The sequence below is a fragment of the Suillus paluster genome (genome assembly GCF_016628075.1).
Source record: "Suillus paluster strain FC165 chromosome Unknown EDB91scaffold_40, whole genome shotgun sequence".
Classification (NCBI taxonomy): domain Eukaryota; kingdom Fungi; phylum Basidiomycota; class Agaricomycetes; order Boletales; family Suillaceae; genus Suillus; species Suillus paluster.
This window is the reverse complement of record NW_024537600.1, coordinates 246,286-270,971: the sequence shown is the minus strand read 5'-3', so window position 1 is coordinate 270,971 and position 24,686 is coordinate 246,286. Positions and strand designations below refer to the sequence as shown.

Sequence of the window (24,686 nt, the reverse complement as noted above, 5' to 3'; positions counted from 1 at the left end):
AATGTTCGTCACTGGAGTTGAGCAGTCAGATAGTGTGAGGGCTGAACCCCCAACCATTGACCTGCCAACCGCCGCGAGCGCGGAGGGAGCAATGGATGCTCCCCAAAACTCTAGTACCCTATTGATACCAATTAATGAGGACGTACCTCAAACAACCTTAGTAGTTGATGGTACCGATCCAGATGGATCTGCACCTATGAGCATTTCTCCACTACTCGGGAGTATCCCTGGACTACACCCCCTGGTGTTGCCCAGCCCCGTAGATAGAAAATATGAAAATGATATTCATAACCCCCCAAGTACTGGGTACCTGTCAAACATAGTCAGCTGGGCTGACCTCCCTGAAAATGATGAAATCGGGGACGTACCCAAGTTTCTGATATTGAAACCAATCAGCGACCCGATATCCGCTTCCTCGACCCCTAGAATCCCTGCTGAGTTCAAGGGAAAGGGGAAGAGCACCACCTTAGGGACCTCACCCAAGGACTGGTTGGATCATTGGACTGAATATGACGAAGGGCTTGCTGGCGCAGCTCGCCCAAGTTTGAATGACCCTGATGTGTCGCTAAGAGTGACCTGGGATGATAATGATCGGCACCGATCACTGCAACATCAGAACCTGTATCTAAGGCAATATTGCAAGGACGCACAAGAAAAACTGAATGAGAACAATTACGAAGTTACCGAGCTCCATGAGCGGATTAGAGAGCTCGAAATCCTGGTAATTCAAAGTCAAATCCGTGAAGAGGAGTCCCGAAAATGTGTTCGCAAGGCCTACAGCTCCCAACGCGTGAGTGCACAAAATCCAGTCTCACAGACTGCAAACTTACATCACGACCAACCGATAAAGGAGCGTCCATCCGACGCGATCGATACAAGTCAGCCGATGCCCCCTGTCGCCAAGACAAAACCCAAGTCCACTCAAGCACTCAACGCACAATATCAGCGTGCCTCATCCATCCTTCCCCGAAACAGTTCGGTTAGGCGAGCGATGTTAGGCTCTTGTCCAGACAACCCGGGTCCTGAAGACGCACCTGACGACTCGCCCAATGACAGCAAGTGATCATTTACTGAATCTGACCTAAGCAATAGATTGCCCCAGATGGCCAATAGCCAAAACAAGACTCACCGTTCAAGTGCTATTGCTCATACTCTCCCATATAGCAAAGACCTTAGCACTAACGTGATTGCAACCTCTAATGAATTTGGAGTGGACTTCCTGACCCTAGAACCAGAGTCCGATCACGATAGTGACTCTACCGAAGTCAAGCGCGCCAAGCGGCTGGCGCATCGTGAGTATTGTGCAAAACTCAACCTGCTCTGATATCAGCAAAGCTTTATCAAAAATGAACCACCATTCACCTACAATGGTGAGGCCAATGCTACTACCTTTAAGAAATGGGTTAGAGAGGTACACAACTGGAAAGAACGAGCTCGACTCACTACAACTCAGTGCCTTTGAATGGTTGGAAAGTACCTCAGTGGCCAAGCATACTGATTCTATGAGAGAGACATCTTAGACCTTCATAAGGATTACTTGATCACTGAGTTCTTTGAACAGTTGTTTGACTACATATTTCCCCCTGACTTCCGGATGCAACAGCATCAGAAATTCCTGGACTGTCGCCAGGACAATAAGCAATCCGTGCAGGACTACTTATGAAGGATTCATAATCTTGCCAATATGGCTGGTGATGTTAATGACAGAGAGAAAGTGCGGCAGTTCTGGATGAACTGCTTGCCCTACATTAAAGCATCCCTAGTAGACAAAGGCTATGAACCCAACATGGTGAGCCTTGAAACACTAGAAAAGAAGGTGTTACGTACTGAGTGTGCGTTCATCGAAAACGCAAAGGACCCAAACATTCTCCTCGCCATTAACCCCACCCTCACGGCGGGATTATCTCGCCAAAACAGTAGACCTGAATGCCGCAACCATTCTGACGCGCGACGCAATGAGTCTCGATCACGCGCCCCTTCCCTGTCAGTACATGCCGCTCATCCCAGGCCGACTCGACCCAACACACAGCACAACCGTGATTGTCAAGGACATCAGAACACAGGGAGGAGCTCAGCGCGTCCTGACAACTATCCTAAAAAGAGTGCTGATCAATTAAAATGACTGCGGGACAATAATCAGTGCTTCAAGTGTGAACAAATGGGTCACCTCGCAAAGGATTGCCAAAAACGACACCGACTTCCATTCAAACCTCATGTGAGAGTATCTACCCTTCAAGCCAGCGCAGTCGGAGTCACAAGTGCCGACATCCGCTCTGCGGCAATTGAGGAAGAGATTACTCATGGCCTATATGGCATGGCCGCATACATGTCTAACTTGGACGAACTGGACATCGCCAAGCACCTCATTGTAGCACAGCAAACGCTGGCGATCTTGCGACTTGCTGTTCCACTCCCTACTGATGAGCTACACAACCCAATATACGACCCCTATGGAAAGGACAGGTTCAGCCTATCAAACCATGGAGGGCCGAACACCTACCTGCTCTCGGACAAGCACAATCTCGACGACTACATCATTTACTATGAGCAAATGATTGACCCCGACTTTGATACCGTCGCATGGCTTACGGATCTGAAGCTAAGGAACTATGGGGACCTAATGAGAACAGCGTTGTCGTCCAAGGCCTCTTGGACGGGACTCACAGTAAAGGACCAGCGTAGCCCGACCCCTATGGACTGCATTATTGACGATACACTCTCTGATCGTCAGCCTAACCCTCTGTTCAATGCTGAAGATGACCTACCTGTCCTCCTTGACAGTGAGTCGTCCGATGATGAAGACCATTGGGTCGCTGATCCCCTGGATGATGAAGATCCCCCTGTAGCTGAATCATTATACTGCGGGGGAAGCTCTAGTAAACAAAGCGACCTACCAGATTTGCAAACCCTGCAATGACAGGCTGCCTGACCAAAGACAATGTCTCGGATTCTCCCTTGATTGATTGTCATAATTGTTCTCGTGAACGCGCGACCCTGTCGAGCAATTCTGGACTCAGGATCATTGACTGACTTCATATCCACAACCATTGTCGATCAATTGAAACTGAAGTACGACGTACTCAAGAAGCCAATCCCCTTTCAGCTCGCCGTCTCAGGCTCGCTCGTGTAGTGTCGTCAAAGCCACTACAAATGTTGAGATTACTTATCAAGACATCAAATGCTATCGTACCTTTGATATCGCGAACCTAGATTCCTATGACGTCATCTTGGGCATGCCATTCTTGTTTCAACATCAGGTCCTACTGGGATTTAATCCTCCCGAAATAAAAATTAGAAGCTTGGACCCCTTACCCATCCGAGGAGCGCAGATGCAAGTTCTAGAGCTGCAAGGCTCCGGATTGACAAGTAACACTATTGAAACCTACAGAGAGGAACTGCGTCAGTACACTCGAGATATCTGCAAGGAGGCAATTGAAACCCCCTTACCCCCTCTCCGATAAATCAATCATGTCATTCCTCTGATCAATGACCACGCCACTTACTCCTGGCACCAATCCCGCTGCCCAGAAGCACTTCGCCCCCTATGGCAAAACAAGCGCGATGATTACATCTGCACTGGGCAATGGGAATTCTTTAGCGGCTCCAATGCCGTCTGTTACGCTGATGGTAATCAGAGGAGGTTTCAAGTCAATCAATCTACTAGAGGTAGTGCTCTAGAGAAGTCAAAGGAATCAAGGTGGATTCACTAGTGTCTAACTAGTAGTCAGAGGATGTATCTGGGTAATTCCAGCGTAGGTCAAGATGAGGAATCATCGAGACTACGACCTGCTTATATACAATAGTAAGTCAGGGTCCAGGGTCTAGGGTAAGTAAGTAATATGTCCATATAAGTATAGATAAGTGTCCATGGGAATACACATGGTGTATGCATGTTAAGGGTCTGTGAGAATACACTAGGTATCAGCATGTAAGTAATATCCAAGGTCTTGATGAGGATAGATTGAGATTGATCTCAGATCAATGAATAGGGGTGTGCACCTGTGATAGGGTGAAGTCGGAGAGTAACCCTAGATAGGGTGATATCAGGAAATAGTGACACTGTGACATGGTGTCAATGTGAAGAGGTGAAGATGTGAAAGGTAAAAAGGAAAATGAAAGGTGTCACAGACAACTGTAACACCGTCCCAATGATAATGATGAAGAAGGCGACTAAGGACAATACCCTTCAACTGCGAACCGTCCTTGATACTCGTGAGCGAAATAAAAACACCCGCAAGCTAGCCTCCCCACTGCCTGACATAGAAGGCATACTGCGAAATGTGACACTCCACCCTTATCAATTGCTCCTAGACGGCAAAGACTCGTATGAGCAAATTCGCATCGTACCCGAGGACGTACCCAAGTCGCTGTTCGCCACTCCAGACGGTACCATGATTAGCCACATAATGCAAATTGGTGACTGCAACGCAGGAGCCACTTACCAGTCTTTGATGAATCAGATATTCAGCCCCTACATTGGCATCTTCATGGACATCTATCTAGACGATATTGTGATCTATTCCGACTTGGCTGAAGATCACATTCGTCACGTCAGAACTGTCATCGACACTTTGCGAGCTAATAAGTTTTACCTGAGTGAGCATAAACTTCAGTTCTTCATGCGCGAACTGTGCATCTTGGGGCACATAATCGATGATGAGGGTATCCGCCTTGATCCTCATAAGATCAATAAAATTGTTAACTGGAAGATGCCCACATCAAAAGAACTACTAATGCAGTTCATCGGGTCCGTGGGGTATCTCGCCGCTGGGTGTGACAGTGTTCACGTCAACATCCAGCATCTGTCAAAAGTAGCGGCTCGCACGACGAAATGGTCATGGGACCCTACAGATCAGCGAGTGTTTGACCTAGTAAAGGCATGCATTCAGGCTCATCGTGAAGTGCGGCGGAAAGCGCTTGACTTACCTTCTGCTGTAAATGGGACTAGCCCTGTGAACCTAATTACAGATGCCTCATTCACCGGAGCCAGTAGTGTACTATCGCAAGGTCTAGACGCTCACAAGGCCAACATTATCGCCTTTTGGTCGGGCAAGTTCAACTCAGCCCAGCAGAATTATCCTGTGCATGAGCAGGAACTGTTAGCAATTGTTGAGTCGCTCAAGCGATTCCGACACCTACTGATAGGATACAAATTCCGAATCCTAACCAACCATAAGGGACTTGAATGGCTGCAAATGCAGAAAAAGTTGTCCCTGGGACAAGTCAGCTGGTTAGAACTGATCAGCGAGTTTGACTTTGACATCACCTGTTACGGTTGTCTGTGACACCTTTCATTTTCCTCTTCACCCTTTCACATCTTCACCTCTTCACATTGACACCATGTCACAGTGTCACTATTTCCTGATATCACCCTATCTAGGGTTACTCTCTGACTTCACCTTATCACAGGTGTACACCCTATTCATTGATCTGAGATCAATCTCGATCTATCCTCGGCAAGTCCTTGGATATTACTTACATGCTGATACCTAGTGTATTCTCACAGACCCTTAACATGCATACACCATGTGTATTCCCATGGACACTTATCTATACTTATATGGACATATTACTTACTTACCCTTGACCCTGGACCCTGACTTACTATAGTATATAAGCAGGTCGTAGTCTCGATGATTCCTCATCTTGACCTACACTGGAATTACCCAGATACATCCCCAGACTACTAGTTAGACACTAGTGAATCCACCTTGGTTCCTTTGACTTCTCTAGAGTACCACCTCTAGTAGATTGATTGACTTGAAACCTCCTCTGATTACCATCAGCGTAACATCACCCACATACCAGGCATAGAGAATACGCTTGCAGACACATTGTCCTGAATCTACAGCGATGAACCTAAGGGGACCATTAGAGCTGCAAGTGAGTACGTCAGTACCACCGAAGACGACTCACCATGCTCCCTCCTCCTCAACTTTGTGACTGCCCCAGTGTATACTGTTTCACCCCTGTTTCTGGGGGCTACAGAAGCAAGACGCTCATCCCACCTCACCTTGAAATGTGTCGGCTACTGAGATCTTGACAAACCGCCCCACACTACCAGCAGAGCACCAAAGGCCAGTATCGCGGGAGTGTGTGAACCCGACACCCAGGCAGGCGAAACTACCAGCACTCATCACAAGCACCCAAGCGATCAAGCCGCCAACCATGTGCCTCTTACAGACATCACACCACACACTGCCTTGCAGGAAATGGGCGGACCCACAGGTCCTGTGCCCACTGGAACGACTAAAGTCAGACAAGTAATTCTGAAGGTCGGTAAAACTCCCCCACAATCACTGGAGGGCAGGAGTACGAATGAAAACAATCAGACACACAGTAAAACGAACGTTCAAACAGACACAAGCAACGAACCATGCACAAACAAGGACCCACATTTACCAGCTTCAAGTGCCGCACGAACTGCAGATGAACCATGCGACACATGCCCCAATTCAAACAATGTACCAAATATCGCTGAGGAAATCCTATCGGAATCACCCCCTCTCCTCACTGATGTGATCTCAATGGGAGACCCAACGCTAGACATACACGAGAAGATCGCCAACCGCTATGCCAAGGATAAATTCTTCTCACAAGTCCTAGAGCAAACGCACCCTTTGTATCCCAGATATACTAATCAGCAACCGAAGAGTCTGAGAACTACTCATATCTCATGCGCACTTGATCCTAGCCCACTTAGGTCCCTCAAAAACCCTAACTTACCTCTGCGAGAACGTTTGGTGGAAAGAGATCGTGGCAGACGTCAAGGCCTTCTGTGAATCCTGCCCAACATGTCAGGTCTCTAAACCAACGAACCATCAACTGTATGGCTTGCTAGAGACGCTTGAGGTACCCACTAGACCATGGGAAATGGTCGGAGTAGACTTCATTGGACCGCTCCCTGAATCTAAAACACTGCACGGCGCGTTTGACATGATCCTCGTAGCAATCGACCACCTAACGGCCATGGTACACTTAGCTCCCACCAAGCAGACATACCGAGCAAAATACATTGCCGAAGTAATGTTCAACCTTGTATATAAGTTGCATGGTATGCCATCCCGAATTGTCAGCAACCAAAACACCCTATTCACCAGCACCTTCTGGCAAAAACTCAACGAACTGACCGGTACCAAACTGCAGATGTTGACATCCTTCCACCCGCAAACCAACGGGACAACTGAACACGCCAATTGCACCATAACTCAAATGCTACGTCAGTGCGTCGCCCCGAACCAATGAGACTGGGCTATAAAACTCCCTGCAATTGAGTTCGCGATCAACTCAGCGAGTTCTGCCTTGAGAAAGGAGCCCCCTTTCATCCTCATTTATGGCCGTCAGCCTCCATCGATGATCTGGAACACACAGTCCGAATATCCTGGCGTGCATATATTCGCCCAACGCATGAAAGACGCTATAATGGGAGCTCATGATGCCATTATAGCTGCACGAGTCAAAAGTACCACCATATCTAACCGCAAATGCAAGGAAGCCCCTTTTGTAAAGGGCGATCTTGTATACTTGTCTACCGAAAACCTCTCCCTACTGAAGGGCCACGCGCGCAAACTTGCCCCTAAATTCATTGGGCCATTTAAGATCCTTGAAGATTATCGGAACAATTCCTACCTGCTAGATCTGCCGGCTGACCTCAAACAACGCGGCCTGCACCCTGCATTCCATGCTCACCTTTTGAGATTACATGTCCCCAATGACGACCACCAATTCCCCAGGAGACAGCCTAGCCAGATCTCTGACCTGGGAAGTCTTGAAGAGTGGTCTGTAGCTTGCGTGGTCGATCATAACGGCCAGGGAACCGACTCGCTGTTCGAAATTGAATATACTACAGGCGATAAAGTCTGGTTACCTTACTATGAAGTGTCTCGGCTCGAGGCCATCGGGCAATACCTTGAAGCTCTTGGGGTTCACGGTATCCAACACCTCCCTAGAAAAGTTTCACGAACACCACCCAAAATTAGTGTATCCAGCACTAGTTCCTCACTAGAAAACCCTTTTGCGGCAGAAGACCTCATTGATCGGCTAATTCACGAACTCCCTAATGAAGCTAGTCTCATCACGTCTCAGAATACCTACTTAAGAGTAGGGTTAGACCCATGTTCCGCACCTGCAGAGTCCCAAACGACTCTACTTATGCCCTCCGTTTCCCCTCCTGAGCCCATGGTCGTAGACGCTGGTCAGGAGCCAGGTGAGATTCCTCACCGCTCCTCCAATCCCCCTAACTCTGGGAACCATCGCCGCTCGGGCTGTAGGCGAGGCTGGGCTAATCCCCCTCGTCGTCACGGGTTTGCGAACCCCACTCACCATGATGACTCCAACTCTGATGCCCTGAACACGTTCACACGATTCTTTAGGGCTGAGGCCCAAGCCAAAGAACTTGCTACACGCAAAGAGGCACATGCCTTTGACCTCGAGGTCCATGCTGAGCATGATTGTGATCGCAGACGTGAGCACTCGCACCACTCCCACTCTTGTAAAAACCCCAACCTTACACTTGATAATCGTGGTCATCGTCATGATCGACCTCTCCGGATTCCTTCCCAAACTCGCCCTGCTCCTGCAGTACAATCCTCCCCTCCTTCAGGCCCTTCCACGGTTGCCCAAGTCATTGCAGCTGCATCAGCCGCATCAGTACCTCACCCCGCACCTCCAGCAGCGTCATCCACCTCTCCAACCCCAGACGAGGGTCCTGACATAGCTGACATCATCTCTGCCACTGAGCAGATGGACATTGATAATGCAGCACACTTCCAGGCTGAATTCTTCGGTAAAGTTTTCGTGCTCGTATATCTCGTTACCCTGGTACTTACCCTCGCTGTGACCTTAGCTGCGTGGGGATCTGTACCGCACACTGGCCCTGCCGTGGCTCCCATGCCTGCCAGGCTTGCTTCTCCAGTGCCTAGCGCTTAGACTATGGGGAGGCTTTCACTCTCTCCCCGAAGAACCCCAAAAAGATCCCCCCGTTGAGTTGATCTGGAGGGCATATGTAATGCTCGTAAAAGCCTAGTTATTGATTTGTCACCTAAACAACGAATCATATATGTATCAGGCACATTCTCTCTATTCTTTCCTCAGTATTCCTTGACATTCTATTGGCTCATTACTACAGTATATAAAGTAGAACTCGTAGTAGAAGATAGTTAGTTGATCTTTCACCCCCACCAAAACACGAAGCTTAGTTCGGCCAGTTTTCTCTGTCTGAATCTTAAGTCCTTCAAAAGAAAACAACTCTATTCAGTGTGAACGTTTACCTTAAACGCCACATTTAGGGAGTTGTGAATGTGCGAATATGTACTACCAGTAGCGCTGGCATACAATTGTTTCATGAATCACTGTTAACGTTGAAAAGTGGAAGTATCATACCTGAGTGTTGGAACTAGTACTCCTTGATAGCCACTAGCATCTGTCTCGAGGATTTACACCCATACGACAGGACCTTGCCAGTGCGTACTGTCCAGGCCTCGACGACAGCCACGGTTCAACATTTTCAAGACAGCCCCTACTCCACCTCCCCGATGTTGCCTTCCACTAGCTACCCGCTCATCATTGCACTCACCACCTCAGCCATCCATGTTATCCATGCCTCGCAGATTGACTGATCTATTGTCAGTCAGTTGCTATTGGGAGTGAGCTTATACGTCACAGCAGTTGTCGGGAAATGCTCTCAATCCAACCTGGCCGGTGCATATCAGCAACTCAGAGCAATTGACAAGAGAGGGTCCTCAGCTACGAAAGTTTACTTCAATACAGTGGTTTTGCCCTGCATTCATGAATTCATCATGAAGATTGCACAAGGAACCCACATTCACTGTTCGGAGCTTCTCGCTAATCTCATTTGAGATGAAGTTCAGTGAGGGCTGGCATTTACACGACTTGTAACAAAGGAGTTCGTGATAGACTCCTCATACTGCCGCTGGCCTGGTGTGTTTCTTCTTCTTCTTGCAAAGCCTGTTGTCCCTGAGGTCACTTTTGCAGTATTTGCTCATATGGGAACAGACCTTTCGACCACCATACAGACTGGACTATGCATTAAGATGGACGTAGAAGCTAACTTGAAGGACATGTGCAGTGTATGCACACGAATCCGACGATCCAACACGTTCAAACCTCAAGGCAATCTAAACATCAGACATTCAAGGTTTCTGATAGCCTAGCAACATTTTTATTGTGTTCTTAAGGGTCCATGGTTGGTGTCTTTTTTTGAGCTTTGTAGTGCAGAATGCTTATAGCAAAAGTGCGCCTGTATGTGGATGCTTGCGATGGCTGGATGTCCTGGTTATTGACCAGTGAACTAAGTGGGTGGAGAGAGCTGAGGACGACAGTGGAGTATTTCCGTGATTATTTAGTCAGGTGTGTAGCCGTTTGGCCGTCTAGTATTGTTGCTGGTCTCTGACAGCGTTTTTTCGTTTTTATAGATAAACATTCCTGGCATAGCAAAACCCGATTGGAAGACATTTGGAGCCACGTCTGTATTAGCCTGTTCGTCATCCAAACCTGTCTACTGGAATGGGCATAACAATTCAGATTAAAGGCCAATGATATATACCTTGTACGATAATGGGATAGAGGTCGTTTTGATCATGCCATACTTTTACTGATGTTTGTTGTGCACCCACAGATCGAGCTCTCCCCAGATAATGTCGGCAACTACTCGGAACCTTCAAAGTATGATGTTAGTTGCTCTATCGCAAATTCTGTAGACTGTTAAAGGATGTAAGCTAATACTGTTTCGAGTTTAATTCTGTTATATAAGTCTAATTGGTTGAACAGTCAAACTTTTTCTCTCACAGACCTAATGCGCTGAGGCTCTCTCTCTAAGCGAGTCCATTGAATGATACCACAATGACCTCTCAACATTTGAGATTCCTCTGCTGAGAGCATGGACCGGTCCTTCGGTAATGCAACAAGTATGGATGGCAGAAGTAAGGGAAGATATCAATGGCCTGGCAGATTAGGGTTTGTCACCTTAATTGTGCTCACACCTTTCCAGAGACCTCTAAAGATGGCACTGTCATTGGTCAATGAAATCGCATCGCTGGTGTGAATCCGTGTGATGAATAAGGTGGGGACAGCATGCAAACGGGATGTAACAGAGCAGTAAAACTGTGAATCTGACTGCGCTTAGGAAGGCAAATCAGTATCTACTGTTAGTTTGATAACGTGAAGGGCCGCTCGTGGCAGAGCCCGCTATGGTTGTTCCAAACATTTGGCAGTTCTGTGTGGTTATAATCTCCATCGCATTTGATTCAAATATCATGCGGTACAAATACATATAGTGCAGGCTGTTATAACTACAAACACCCGGCGTCAAAGGGGCGTAAGAATGAGACCTTTTTTTTTCTTCTTCAAAAACACAAATTAGACGAGTCATGATTCAGAGATGGAAATGGTCAGGATAACGCTGAAACCCGGGTCAGTCCATTTTTTCCTTTCCTTTGCCTCCTTTAGCAGGCTTTGATTTCTTCGCAGGACTACTAGCGACATTGAACGTTGAGAAGCTTGCAATGGCCGAGTTGTCCTTCGACATCTCTGTCGAGGTCGAGGAAAGTATGGGGATAAATTGTTCCTCAATGGGCTCATCAGATGCATCCAGGATCTTGATGGCTTGTATGCTCAATTTGAATGTCTAGCGTGAGATTAGTAGGCATGATGTCGAATATTTAGAGGTGCATACACTTGTAGGCTGCCCGTTTTGGATGAGGTTATACACGTGCACATTGCAGACTGCGAGAATGAGCGTTCCTGGTCTCAATTTGGAGTACGTCTCATGCATGGGCACAAGCTGGAGGTTGTTTTCCGGAGTGTCATAAATGTTCAGCTGCTTAAGCATATTTTGCCTTAGCTGGAAGTATGATCCGCGGTAATCTGGAAGGATCCTCGGATTGTAATGAGCTCCTTGAAAGACTTGTAAATAACTGGTGAGAATTGGTGAGCAGACGAGGTTTAACATGGTTCGTACCTTCTTCCCCGGTCGGCATTGGGACATTTACGTTTGCATTCGAGCTCACTGTGGAAGTGGTGGACATTCCCATGGTTTGTTGTCCTGCCATGCTCTCCTCATTCATGGTCTTTCGCTTGGTTCGTCAAGGAGCACTTTCTTGGTTGGTGTGAACATTTTTCTCTTCTGGTTTCTGAGATTGGGATGTTTAGTGCATGCTGCAGTGGATGTGCTGCCTTCATGGCTCACTTCATAAATGTGTTGCGATGTGAGGATGATGAGATCTGCATATTGCAAGTCATTCTGGCTCTTAAAGATGCATGTATTGATCTTTGATCCCTGCGAAATTTGTTAGTTTTCAAATGGTGGTGTGAGTAGCACTGACCGTCGCTGCTCTCTTTTTTTCCTTGGTAATCCAATTTTCGATGGATGTCAGCTGATTCTCCCAGATATCTGTTAACTTTGGCGAGCACATGGTGGGTTTGGAGAGGGCCCATTTCCATTTGACAGTGTCCGAGTCGCTCAGCGGTACATTCTCATGTCGTAAGTGTTAGATCATGTTAGTGGACTGGTGAAATTGATGTGTACCTTTTTTGTGAAGTGTGTGCCTTTGGCCGAATGTTTTGTGCCGCACGTAGAGGTAGCGATTTGGCCGACAATGTTGGTCTTGAAGGGGTGACTGTCTTTTGTGTTTACGTATGACCAATTCGTACCGCTGTAGTTGTCTTGGATGGTGGTGCACCAATCAATGCCGAAGTCAGCTTCTCCTAAGCCATCTTTTCCGAGGTTGGTCATTGCATCAGTGACACGATCATATATGCCGTTTGCGGTGCGTCATGAGAAACATTGGACTTCAGAGTCATGAAGAGACATGGTGGTGGTTTGAGTGATAGTTTTGATGCAATGATCTGCATTGTTTCAGCGTTTAAATAATGGGGGTAGGCATTACAACGGTATGACGTACGGTGATTTTCGTTGTTGACAAAGACTCATATGAGGTATACCCTTGTTGACAAAGATATTTGATGCTGGCAGTTAGGTTGGTCTCTGGCATTTGGTACACTGTGGAGGTAGTGGCAGATCATCGTTTGCTGACCAAGGTATAGGAACCTTGGTCAGTGTCTGCTTGTTTGTCTCATTTTCGCTGACTAATTCAGTCAGTTTTCTCTTCTTTCGACAAGGTGGTTGTTGTTCTAACCCAGGTTGGGTGCCTGCCATAGTGAGATTGTTGAGGTCGAGGATGGTCTGTTGAACATTGTTTAGTTCACGCGCTCTGTCTTCTTTGGCACATGTCAATGTTTTATCTTGTGTGACCGGATTGTTCAGGACTGGTAATTGTTGCTGTGCTTGTTCTCGTTGCTCGTTGCTTGTATGTGGTGAGTCAATTAATGTTTTGAGGTTCAATATCTCTAATCGAAGCATTTCTCGGTGGATATCTTGGGATGGGTGAGAGCAAATTTTGCTGTAATTAAATGGACGTAGGACAAACAGGCTTTGCAGAGAGGTCGCACGCAATACCATCACATACGGTTTTTCAGCTCCTCAGCACCATTTTGAGCCAAGGTCCACAATAACTTTCTCTAGTGTTTGGCCTTGCGATTTATGTGCAGTGATAACGAAACCTGGAAGGATGGGAACTTGAGTGCGAGTGATCCGGCATGTCTTTTTCGAGTTGGGATGTGTGAATCTGAGTTCTGTAGAGTCTTCGATGATGGGTATGTGGTGCGGACATAAGTTTGGGAGTGCTTCATCTGATGACTGGTTGATTTCCACAATGCAGGACCTCAGCACTCGTTGTTTCTCATCATTGAGTGAGTATCTCACTTTTCTCAGTATTCCGGTGCTACCATTGACAATTCCACCCTCAACATCAAAGTTTTGAGACACGAGGATTGGCATGCCAATTACTAACGGGATTTTTCCCAGTCGCATGTTTGTTTTCCCCGAGTTCATGTGCTGTAATTTATTGATCAAATCTTTGTCGTGCAGTTGTTTTCCGTGATGTTTATCTGTACAATGGTACCAGTGAAGAGTATGTCCTGTCCTTCGTGCAAATGCTGTCGTCATTCTAACGTTTAGTTCATCCTTGCTCTCATTATCACAGACAATGATTGGTGCGTCTTTCCATTCACAATCATTCGAATGTGTTGTACTGGTTGCAATCACTCTCGATTGTAAAAGCTGGTAATTGTCTAGGGTACATTTTCCTTGACGCAGGTGTGAAAGGCAGTCGACGAATTGATCGTTCTCTGGACCTGACTGACGCATTACTTTTGTTAGTAATACCACAGAGTTTGTTGACAGCCAAAGAAGTTTGCCAAAAATACTTTTTTGTCCCTGTGTTGTTGCACAGCGTCTGACGTTGAGGTGAGCATATAATTGTTTGCCGCTCATGGGCGAAAGCTGAGCAAAATCTCCAGCAAAGATAATATTGATTCCTCTGAATGGGGCAGTGTTTCCTTTGGCGTCAACTAGTGCATTGTGAATTTTGGTGAGAAAATCACAGCTTATCATGGATACTTCATCTATGAATAAGTAGTCGGTTCCTTCCCACATCGCAGTAAGGTCTCGCTTCATTTTGGTATTTGCTGCTGATGTATGTCTTTGATTTAATAGAAGTGATGCATGCAGGGTCATACCTGAGATGTTCCATGCGGCTACTCCCATGTATGAGGCAAGTCTGAATCATCGTGCTTGGTTTCGTTTTACGAAGAAGTCTTTTAGAGCATTGATAACCCTTGATTTCCCAGTTCCAGCAGGTCCCCCAATGAACATTCTTAGAGGTTCGGGATTGCTCGCCCGACTGTGCTCTGCTATTAGTTTGAATGCCCTGGATTGTTTGTTGTTTAATGACCATTCTTTAGCAACACGGTCACTATTCACATTGTGGAATTCATCAATCGGATGAGTATGACTCTGGATACCTGGAACGAGGGTTTCATGCGTTTCTGATGGCCTTGTCTGCAGCATTTCAATTGTCGTTGATGGCGTGGCATGGTGCAGGTCAGATTTTAAAATATCATTTGCAGCTTGATTTTTCTTCCATTTTTTTCGCCTTTGTTCATAGCAGTCTTGCCATTCATTCTCTTGCTCCATATTTTGAATGATTTGTTCAGAAAGTTGATTGTCGTTTTCAGGATGGTCCATAACAGGATTTGCAGGATCCGAAATACGCGAGAGACTGTCAAAGAACTGGCATGATTCCATATGTTGAAGGCAACAAATCAGGTTGTCGTTAATCGTGGATTGGTGTATAGAACGACAGGATTTCATTGATTCCAGATGAGAGAGTATATCTTCATCGGTATCGTCTGTGAACAAGCCCTCATCCCCAGTGAGCATTGGCTGTGCCCGAATAGGGCTGAATATGTTGAGATGCGCATTTGAGAGACAGAACACATACTTGCGCATTTCGCCCAATATCCGGACTCACAGCATATTTTCTATAAGACGGGGCAGTTCCCCATGTGCTCTCTTGTGCTTCTTTTTACCTTGCGCATATCTAGGCATATCCATGCACACTCGCGCTGTCCTCCCAGAATGTGCTCAAAAAGTATCAAATGTGCTCTTATTGTTTGAGTGGGCATATCCACACACTCGCGCTGTCCTCCCAGAATGTGCTTAAATAGTGTCAAATATGCTTTGATTGCTTGGTAAGTATTATGCGGAATACAGTTGGTATACGAAAGCAACTGGAAAATAGGGAAACTGATGCGAAACAGGTGGAGTATACCTCGAAAACACGTCGAGAGCCGAGCACAAAGGAAATAGACAGCAGAGTGGATTGCAAACATCAAGAGCCAAGCAGAAAGGATGTAGACAGCAGAGGGGATCGAAAACATGTCGAGAGCAGACAGCAGAGATCAAAAATAGGAAGCAGATAACACAATGACAAAGGTGCGGCAGACGCTGGTAGCAGAATGGAGACACATTGACGAAGCACAAGAAGTGTTGGGATGGCTGATAGGCTAGTAGATTTGGCCCTTGTTGACATTCTTATTCCATGCGTCGTTGGACACCTGAAAAAACTTTGGTTAGTATGATAGACAACCGAGTAAACACAATATACCAAATTCTTGGCTTCCTCGTTGTATTTCTAAAAATCGAGCAAATAAGAGTTAGTTAGCACGTACAAGACTCGGAGTAGACGACTTACCCCAAGCTGATCTGATGTCAATGTCCCGTAGTAGGCATTAAACTCGTCTGTTGTTCCACCGCGCTTGGTCAGCTTGAGCCAACGTAGCGCACATAAGTTCCTGTTGCAAGATATGAGCAAATACTGAGCGAAGAAAGATTGATGCACTTGCACTCACCGTCCATTTTTCGTGTTGCCTGGGTGCATTTTTGCCTTGCTCGCCATCTTTGGGGTTTTCCTAGTAGACTCGGAGGGAGCAGGAATGCTCCCTGCATCCTTTGGTTTGAGTTCAGTTCCTGGATCTAGTAGGGACAGTGGAATACTCGAGGGAGCTGCAGTAGGCGGTATGACGACATTGGATGCAGCTAGTGCGAGAGTAGATCTGTTTAGTGTTGTTAGTAGTGAAAACTCAAGCAATCTAATATGCGACTCACAATGGATTGATGATCATAATTTTGACGGGTTTTGGTGCAGAGAGAGGCTTGGGTAGTATGTTTGTGATGTCGTTGAGAGGTTCCTGAGCTGTTGCGGCGACTGGACCTTGGATTTGCAGAGTAGACTGTTGAGATGTCGGTGAAACACATTCCTTATTCCTGGGTATTTCTTCTGGGGTGACTGATGCTTCGACTTGCAGAAGTAACTGGGGAGGAGACGATGGTGTCAAGGAAGGAGTAGAGTATAGTGGAGCATCAGTCAGAGAGAATGGCTGAACCAGGAGCAGAGGTGGGGATGAAGTAGAAGATGGTGGTGGAGTCAGTGGCAGCACAGTACTCTCTCCGAGTCGAGCATCATGATCAACTAAAACAAAGTAACATAAGTCTCAGTCAATATATAAAATAAGACGAACCTTTGATTTTCTTTTCGAGGACTTCAGAGGCTTCAGATTTTATGCGCTGCTTTCTTTTCTTGCCTTTTGAAGTGTTGTCACCATCGTCACCAGCGTCGCCACCAGATAGTGGATTGCCACACTCGTCCATGTGATGCCTGCACCAAGATGAATAAGATATCGTAGCGAGATAGTCCAGCTTCCACCCATTATTGGCAAACTTGAACAAGGGGTAGGCATTTTCCATCAAGGTATTCACTAACTGGCTACCCGATGCAGTTAGCTTTCCCCAAGTCAAAGGTGCAAGCTTGCGACTGAGAAGTTCAGACCATGCTGCAGGTAGGGCCTTTCGAATGGCGTCAATTGTAGTTTCCGAAATCGGATCACCATTCTCGTCCTCCAGGAATGCAAGCTTACCACGGCCGACAGCATTGTCCGCTTCAGCCGATTCTAACCACTTGAAGTAGTCGGCCTTGTTCCAGAACCGGATATTGGGGTGGGTCTCTGGTTTTGGACGTTGTAAATTGCTTGCTGGTGTTGGGATGGATGCAGGGTCAAGCTGGAGTAGGTCGTTGAGTGGTAAACGAACAGCACTGGCAAGATATTGATATGCAGCCCTATCAGGCATAAGTTAGTAAAAATAGTATGAATAAGGAATGTACATACGAGATCGTGTCGCGTTCTGCTGTAACCTTTGCAATCTGCAGCTCCAAGGCCCTATACTTTTCACGCAAGGTCTGGAACTGCTGGATTTCGTGCATATATGCACCCTAAAAATGTTTTTATCAGCACAAAAATCGTGGCAAGCCAACATACCTGTTGAAAATGAGGTTGTGGCACTCTAGAACTATCTGTAAAGAGATCTCCATCAGGTGGTAACGGCATAGAACCAGGAGATAGGGGGGAAGGTGTAAGTTCCTGGCCCCAATGTGGCATATTGAAATTTTGCGGAGGACAATGTGAGTTATGTGTAGGATGAAATAAAGACCCCCCGATGAAATCCATAGAGCCTCCACTGGCAGAAGAGTACATGATATTGAACTGATAAAAGTAAGAGACAGAGCAATATGCACATACTACGAGCCAGATGTTGTATCTAAACTCCGCTGGAATTTGCCACAGTCCCTTGAATCGAATCGAATCATCTAAGTCCTGATACCTGTTGTAATACATAGAATATTGTAACAAAAACATTATTCTACATCTGCACCGTCATTGTCATCATCAAGAATGTTGTTAGTGATTCCAACATTTGAAAGATCTAATCCGTGCTTCTCAAGCATGAAAAACCGTCCTTCTTCCTCCATAACTCCTGCAGGTAGCCTTGGATTGTGTGGAATCATTGCAATGACACTCAGAACCTGCTTCACATCAATAATACAGAATTCTTTGAGTTTTGAGCAAGACACAACGGTGTGCGAGCAGAGCTGAAGGAGATCTGCATCTGGATGGGAATATAATTGGACAACTGCAACATCCTGCCAGCGCCACTCATGCTGCTCAGACACCATCAGAACGATGTCGTTCTCCTTGATATCTCCGTCAAGTACAGCACCAATAGTGTCATGTCCCATTGCAATATCATCAAAAACCGGAATCTCTCCGGTTTGTGTGAGGTCTGCGAGAACTTCCTGAACTTGTTTGTGGAAGTAGCACATATCTTGTGCACTGTCAGGGTGTCGATAAAGGGCCTGCAATTGTGGACCTAGCGGTAAGGTCATAAATGTTTGAGCAGCAACTTTCGTATGTCCGTTACTTGCACACAATCTTGCTTGATCCCACCAGGATGTATCGCACATTGGACAGGATTCAAGAGTTGCAAAAGGACCCGTAAACGCTAAGCATGACTTGGGACACATGTCGTGCTTGATCGATTCGACACCAGTATATTGCACAATAAGCTTCTCAACACTGTAGAAACTGAGAATGTCATCAACACCAGCAGCTCCTGCAAAATTGAGCTTGGTAGATCTCTGTATCCGATTATAGGCCTCCTGTGATGCATGTTCTAATGCAAGGTACAAGGATATGCTGTGCCGAATACTCAGACTATCTATGACAACAGGCTCTCGAGGTGGATTGCGAAGTCTCTCAAGAGCTGTGTCATCCAATTTCGCTATTGGGTCTTCCAGAGACACATTTTTAAGTGCAAGTATGTAATCCATTGTCTCCTTCATCTGCAGAAGCACTGCCATCCGGGCAAGCGCCTCCACATCAATATTTGGTCGTGGTTGGCGGTGCAGGATGAACTGATACTCCTGTTGGTTCCTATCACCCTCAGGAGCATTATTAGGGATGGGAGGCTCGTTCTGATCGGCGAAATCGTCAGGAGGTATATGTGGATTATTATCGGGGACGGGAGGCTCGTTCTGATCGGCGAAATCATCAGGAGTTATCTGTGGATCATTATCGGGGACGGGAGGCTCATTCTGATCGGCAAAATTGTCAGGAGGCTCATTCAGATCAGCAAAATTATTGGGAGGCATGGGTACATCATCTATCTGATAATTATCAGTGCATAGTTTGCCGTGTTCGCTGGACAGACATACCAGATTGTCAACATCATCACCCATTGTGATATCCGTATTGTCCGAGTGGTGGTTCTGTTGACTCGGCTGCGACTGGTCCATCGAGGTAGTTTGAGCACATTTTCGGCATCCAACACGTCTCATGTCTTTGTTCTCGCGTGCTCGTTTGGCAAGTGTCTGTATCGCAGCTGCGCGACGAGAACTGGGAGGCAGAGAGGAGCCAGAAGCTACACTTTGATCACCTTGCTGTTCTGGAAGTGAGGGATCTTGAATAGTGTTGTCTATAATACAACCCTAGTGAGTATACGAGGCAAAATTGAAGCTATCAAATACCATATGTATGTAGTGCTTCAGCAGCACGTATTCTCGCCTTCTCCTCCTCCGTACTAGCCTGCTGAAGGTGTTGATACCATGTCGACTTTGATACTGAGTGTGGTCTTCCCAACCCATACTTCTCGCATATGCACATGAATTTATTCGAAATCGGCAGCATCTGCAATAGATTAACCTAGGATTTAACAAATAACAGAAGTACTAAGTATACCTGGTGCAACAGAGAGAGAATCGAAACAAGCACCGGCTCCACAAAAGAGGCAACATGAGGACACGACTGAAATGTTGCTGTACAGTGTACAAAGTTTGTGCGATGCTGTGTGATACAAGACGTTGCACGTTGCGATCGATACTGTGAGTAACGCAAAACGTTGCGATGCGCAGTTTGCAATGCGTCGTTGGTGCAGTTACAATGTGTTACAATCGACGAGTATCGATTTCAACTGAAAGAAGCATAACTCGACATAGTACTAAAACGGTAATTCTTATCTCAACATATTCAGCCCTATTCAGGCACAGCCAATGCTCACTGGGCCTCATCATTGATTCCATTACTGTAGCTGAACGTTTCGTGTGAAATGCCTGCAAGTTTATGTTGAAGTCGGCAATTCGTGAAATGATCATCTCAGCTGTCCTTGCACTCATGCAAAATTTGCATGTTGTTTAAGATGGCAATAACCTTATCATTGCAGGTGTGTTTAAATGATTCGAAGCTTTCAGTCCACAACTGCATTGTTTGTTTCAGATCAGATACAGATCTCCAGGGTTTGAAGAGGATGAGCATCAGGTGAGAATATTTGGGGTACATGGGCTCCTGGTCTCTGCGAGGCATTTTGGGACCCATCAGAACAGGTATAAATCGATTTTCTTGTCGTCTCACTCGCAGAAAATGAGTGCATGATTCATAATGCCCCGTCTGAAGTTCTCCAGCAGGCCGTGTTTTGGCCGAAGAATGAAGAATATCTTCTGCCGAATGAGAACCTGCTGCTATTGCTGGTTCGTCGACTTCCATCTCTTCTGAGTCTTCAATCTCATTGTCACCGTTTTTTGGTGTAGTGACATTAGCAAGCTCATCTTCATTACCGATATCATCATCATTGCATTTGTCACTACCATCATCCGTGTTTTCAAATTTTGTTTTCTTATTTTTCTTACTCTTTTTCACTTTGTCCACCTGGGCTACAAAGTCCCATATGTTTATGTTGTTGAATTTCTCATCTCAATGCAGGTAGTTCATTAGTTGTGCAGCTTTTGGCACGAGGTTTCCGAAATTGTCACTGCTGATCCTGATCTCATCATTTTGAAGTTGTTCGATGTAGACTCCGGCATCATCAAGGTTTCCTTCAACAGGCCTATGCTCCTGTTCTTCAACAAGCTCATCCTGTGTCCCTTTGGTATCATTATCACGATCGTGGATGGTCCTTGGCACGGTGTCATCAACTGCTGATGACCGATTACATTCAGGACTTGGACTACACTTCTCGATGAATGATTCGAAGTTGGTCCAATACAAACCACGGTACTCATGGCTCGTAAAGTGGTCCTCGAAATCCATCAGATATGAACAGACTTGTTGAGCAGACAGTTCTTGGTGCGAAATCATCGAATGAGCACATTTTTGAAGCATCTTCTTCACTCATAAGGTGCAATCGTCATCATTTGGGTCGTACATCTCTAATTTGTGTACCGCTGTTTCCATTGCAGCTAATGCAACGTGAGTTTTCAACTGAGACTTAGTGATGTAGTCAGTGATGTAATACAGAATTGCTTTCGCGGCTGGTCCTGATCCAATGAATTTAATATCCATGTTGCATCTCATGGCTTCCAAAATGCTCTCATTAAAATGGTTCACCAGACCATCTAAACACTTTAGGGTAATTTCACCTGTGACCGGATCAGTCAGGCTTATCGGATGAACATTTTTCTCATCTAGATCAAATCGACATTCTTTTGGTTTAGGTGGGCCCTTCCAGTATTTCCAGCACATTTTTGAATGCCGGTGAGTCTGGCATTTTTTAGCAAGGAGGTGCATATCTTTTTTTTGCATTGGCTCTACCAAACCATTATCCATGTTCTGAAAATTGACTCCGCAAGTTGAACACAGATGAAAATTTTGATTGGGCATTGATATGTCTTCTTCCGGGAGTCCAGGGATGCATGCCGAGATGGTATCTTCCAAATATCGAAGTAGACGTTCTTTAAAACCTTGCTCCTCGTCTTGTAATACTCAGTCCTTGATCTCATTGGGATTAAGGCCACCTTCAAGCCATATCATCATATGACAATGCAAGGTTCCTCAACCTTGGGCTTCAACACAACCATAATAAGCACTGACAGTGCCAAGTATGCCCTCCTGAAGGTCTGTTCCCTTTCCCTCATATTGTAGAAGACACTTTATGAAAGCTTTCATGTAGATATTGAAAAATTTGGCTGCAACGGCTGGATTTCGAGCTACGAGAATAGATTGATCATAGAATTTTGGCACTTCCCCTGGCAGAAGATTGTTGATATCTATTTCAGCACCGGCAAGAAATTTGACGAGTGGGTTATAAACATCAGCTGGATTAATGGTGACATAAAAACTCAGTAGCCCTCGTTCACACATCAGGCCACGAATTTCATTTCGCATGTTAGTTCTTGTATGTGCAGATCCTGGGACTTGTGAAGTTATCACTTGCACCTCTTTCATTAACTGCAACACACACTGCTCATCTTCATTGTTTGCAGAAACAGTGTCCCCTCGAGCCACGTGTTCTGTGACACAATGTACAGCCCATGGCGAAACAGCAGCGAGGTTGGTGGCTATTGCCAGGAAGGAGTCCCGCTTCACTTTCAAAGATGTATGTAACAGAATCTTACAACACTGTAATATGTTGAATGCCGTGAATAGAAAAGAGTAATGTTCCTGAAAACGACGGTCAGCCAGGTTGAACAGGTGCTTGACGTGTCTCTTGATCGATAATGGTTCGGAATGCAGGTGGTCCTCAAATCCTCCCAGTCCATACGGAAACAATGTGGGATAAATCATCAGAAGAGGTCTGGTTTGAAGAATTCATTGACAGGTTCAGGATCGTGAGGGACTTGAATATATCCGCCACCTTTGTTCTTGATATGACGAGTTGCTGCAGCACGCAACTCATTCGCAGACGCATTGCCATCAACATCAGTAACTACAACACTCTCAAAATTAGCTTGCAGTTCAGCAGCACGCAATTGATCATCAGACGGTGCGGGAGGATCACTCAAATCAGATGGATCTTCGGACTGCACTGCCTCAGTTGCATCATACTTTGATGTCAAGGAATCATGCGCTTCACTGGGAAGAACGTGGTCAACGTGAAAGGGCAACAATGTCTTTTCCTCCATAGAATTCAAAACATCAAAATCAATGGTAATGTCCTTATACAGGCGATTGTGTTTCTTTAGCCAAACTAATGCGGCACGAACCTTTTCTCTACGAGCTATCAAAGGTTTGGCTTTTTCTTCGAGCCATGCACGAGTTGGAGGACACGAGCCCACGAAAATGACGCAGATTGGGGTGACAATATCAGCTACTGTCGGAGGCAAGACATTCGCGATCCCTTCTGGACGCTGAGGATAAATGATTATGTGGCCCTTTATTCCGCGCTGACTGGTAGGAAGTTGCAGGTCCTGATTTTCTTCCTTCAACTGAACGATCCAGCATTTTGCACGACTACGAGCAATCATCGCTTCCTCGATGACTGTCAGATCCTTCAACTCATCAGGCACGTATCCCAAAAAAGTTCGATTTGCAAGACTGAGAGGTGGACATTTGCCCTTCTTGATTTTTTTGTCACCAACATTGCATGAAGACAGCTGGAAGTCGTCTTTACCACATTGTCTCACTCCAGAAGGATCGAGCATCAAATCACGAAGCGGACCGTTCGTATCTGCAAATGGCAATGGAGGCAGAGGACAGTCTCCATCAATGTTTCTTCAGTATACGACGAAGCCGTCCCGTCTTCGATCCGATTTCAAAAACGACTTCATTCACCTTCAACAATCGTTCCAAAGGGCGTCGTTTGGTAGTCATCAACATTGCTGTCAAGAATGCTATTCTCGTAGAAAGCACAGCCTCTTCATCGTCGCAAGACATATTAAATCCTTGACGTACAGAGTCGCACCCTTGAAATGTTTCCGATGAGCGAGAACCACACAGTCCAGTTCCAACATGACGTGAAATGGACTCCCGTATATTTTCCACGGACAAATCATTGCCTGCCGGAAGTCCATGAGCAACTGCTAACACATTCAGAGCCGGTCTTAGTAACGATTCATAACCATCAAAAAAATTGTCGACAGTGTGATCATTCAGCACTACTACAGGCGAACAAAAAGGAGACATGGAAGCAAAACCCGCTTGGGCAGCGTTAGATGAACCCGCTTGGGCAGCATTAGAACATGAACCCGCATGGGCAACTTGAACTACTTCGTCCGTAACAACAGACGAAGAAGAAATTTTGTTATCTACGAAAAATCAGAGAATGACTCATTTAAGAAAATCGAGTTCACGTACCTTCAGACTGAAAAATCCAACTATGACCAGCAGAAAGTTGCGCGACATCCACGTCGGAAGGACGTCGGAACCGGGAGCCATCAAGTTGCGCATGAACAAATGCGAGCCAATCGCTGCCAAGCTCGACATCGCATCCATTGAGATAGGCAGGACGAAACGGCTGTCGGGAATGATACCATCCATCAACGGTCGGCACACGCACAGGACCTGAAGTGGTCTCTACAGCGACCCCATGGTGATCAGTGAGAGATCGCGGCACATTCCAATTGTGTAAAAAAGACAACGATACGGTCGATTCGAGTCTCGTATTGTCGACACGGATAATAGCGGGAACATCGGCAAAAAAACCAAGTATTTCGCAGCGAATGGAA

The 24,686-nt window shown here is 46.0% G+C and overlaps 8 protein-coding genes across 8 annotated transcripts; 1 reads left to right on the top strand and 7 right to left on the bottom strand.

Annotated features, from left to right (window-relative positions):
- Positions 1 to 8,151: 8,151 nt before the first annotated feature.
- EDB91DRAFT_1083489 (uncharacterized protein) lies at positions 8,152 to 8,928 on the top strand (the record flags this gene model as incomplete). Its single annotated transcript, XM_041315630.1, has 1 exon — positions 8,152 to 8,928. The coding sequence occupies one exon, from the start codon at positions 8,152 to 8,154 to the stop codon at positions 8,926 to 8,928; it is 777 nt and encodes a 258-aa protein (XP_041175561.1).
- Positions 8,929 to 11,431: 2,503 nt separating this feature from the next.
- Positions 11,432 to 12,751, bottom strand: EDB91DRAFT_1083488 (uncharacterized protein; the record flags this gene model as incomplete). The annotated part of the gene is made up of 6 exons (XM_041315629.1): positions 11,432 to 11,644; positions 11,693 to 11,922; positions 11,978 to 12,092; positions 12,206 to 12,295; positions 12,342 to 12,491; positions 12,545 to 12,751. The coding sequence occupies 6 exons, from the start codon at positions 12,749 to 12,751 to the stop codon at positions 11,432 to 11,434; spliced, it is 1,005 nt and encodes a 334-aa protein (XP_041175560.1).
- Positions 12,752 to 14,641: 1,890 nt separating this feature from the next.
- Positions 14,642 to 14,926, bottom strand: EDB91DRAFT_1055768 (uncharacterized protein; the record flags this gene model as incomplete). Its single annotated transcript, XM_041313953.1, has 1 exon — positions 14,642 to 14,926. One exon carries the CDS (start codon positions 14,924 to 14,926, stop codon positions 14,642 to 14,644), a length of 285 nt encoding a protein of 94 aa, XP_041175559.1.
- Positions 14,927 to 15,924: 998 nt separating this feature from the next.
- Positions 15,925 to 17,853, bottom strand: EDB91DRAFT_1250167 (uncharacterized protein; the record flags this gene model as incomplete). Its single annotated transcript, XM_041323193.1, has 8 exons — positions 15,925 to 15,975; positions 16,026 to 16,052; positions 16,113 to 16,212; positions 16,270 to 16,473; positions 16,526 to 16,889; positions 16,939 to 17,534; positions 17,584 to 17,687; positions 17,734 to 17,853. The coding sequence occupies 8 exons, from the start codon at positions 17,851 to 17,853 to the stop codon at positions 15,925 to 15,927; spliced, it is 1,566 nt and encodes a 521-aa protein (XP_041175558.1).
- A 257-nt stretch (positions 17,854 to 18,110) lies between these two features.
- EDB91DRAFT_1055805 (uncharacterized protein) lies at positions 18,111 to 18,428 on the bottom strand (the record flags this gene model as incomplete). Its single annotated transcript, XM_041313958.1, has 1 exon — positions 18,111 to 18,428. The coding sequence occupies one exon, from the start codon at positions 18,426 to 18,428 to the stop codon at positions 18,111 to 18,113; it is 318 nt and encodes a 105-aa protein (XP_041175557.1).
- Positions 18,429 to 18,530: 102 nt separating this feature from the next.
- EDB91DRAFT_1022677 (uncharacterized protein) lies at positions 18,531 to 19,082 on the bottom strand (the record flags this gene model as incomplete). The annotated part of the gene is made up of 1 exon (XM_041312592.1): positions 18,531 to 19,082. A coding segment is annotated over one exon (552 nt), but the record flags the coding sequence as incomplete, so codon positions are not given.
- Positions 19,083 to 20,403: 1,321 nt separating this feature from the next.
- Positions 20,404 to 20,790, bottom strand: EDB91DRAFT_1055794 (uncharacterized protein; the record flags this gene model as incomplete). The annotated part of the gene is made up of 1 exon (XM_041313955.1): positions 20,404 to 20,790. The coding sequence occupies one exon, from the start codon at positions 20,788 to 20,790 to the stop codon at positions 20,404 to 20,406; it is 387 nt and encodes a 128-aa protein (XP_041175555.1).
- Positions 20,791 to 22,805: 2,015 nt separating this feature from the next.
- EDB91DRAFT_1224901 (uncharacterized protein) lies at positions 22,806 to 23,769 on the bottom strand (the record flags this gene model as incomplete). The annotated part of the gene is made up of 1 exon (XM_041320958.1): positions 22,806 to 23,769. Exon 1 carries the CDS (start codon positions 23,661 to 23,663, stop codon positions 22,806 to 22,808), a length of 858 nt encoding a protein of 285 aa, XP_041175554.1. The 5' UTR covers positions 23,664 to 23,769.
- Between the last annotated feature and the right edge of the window lie 917 nt (positions 23,770 to 24,686).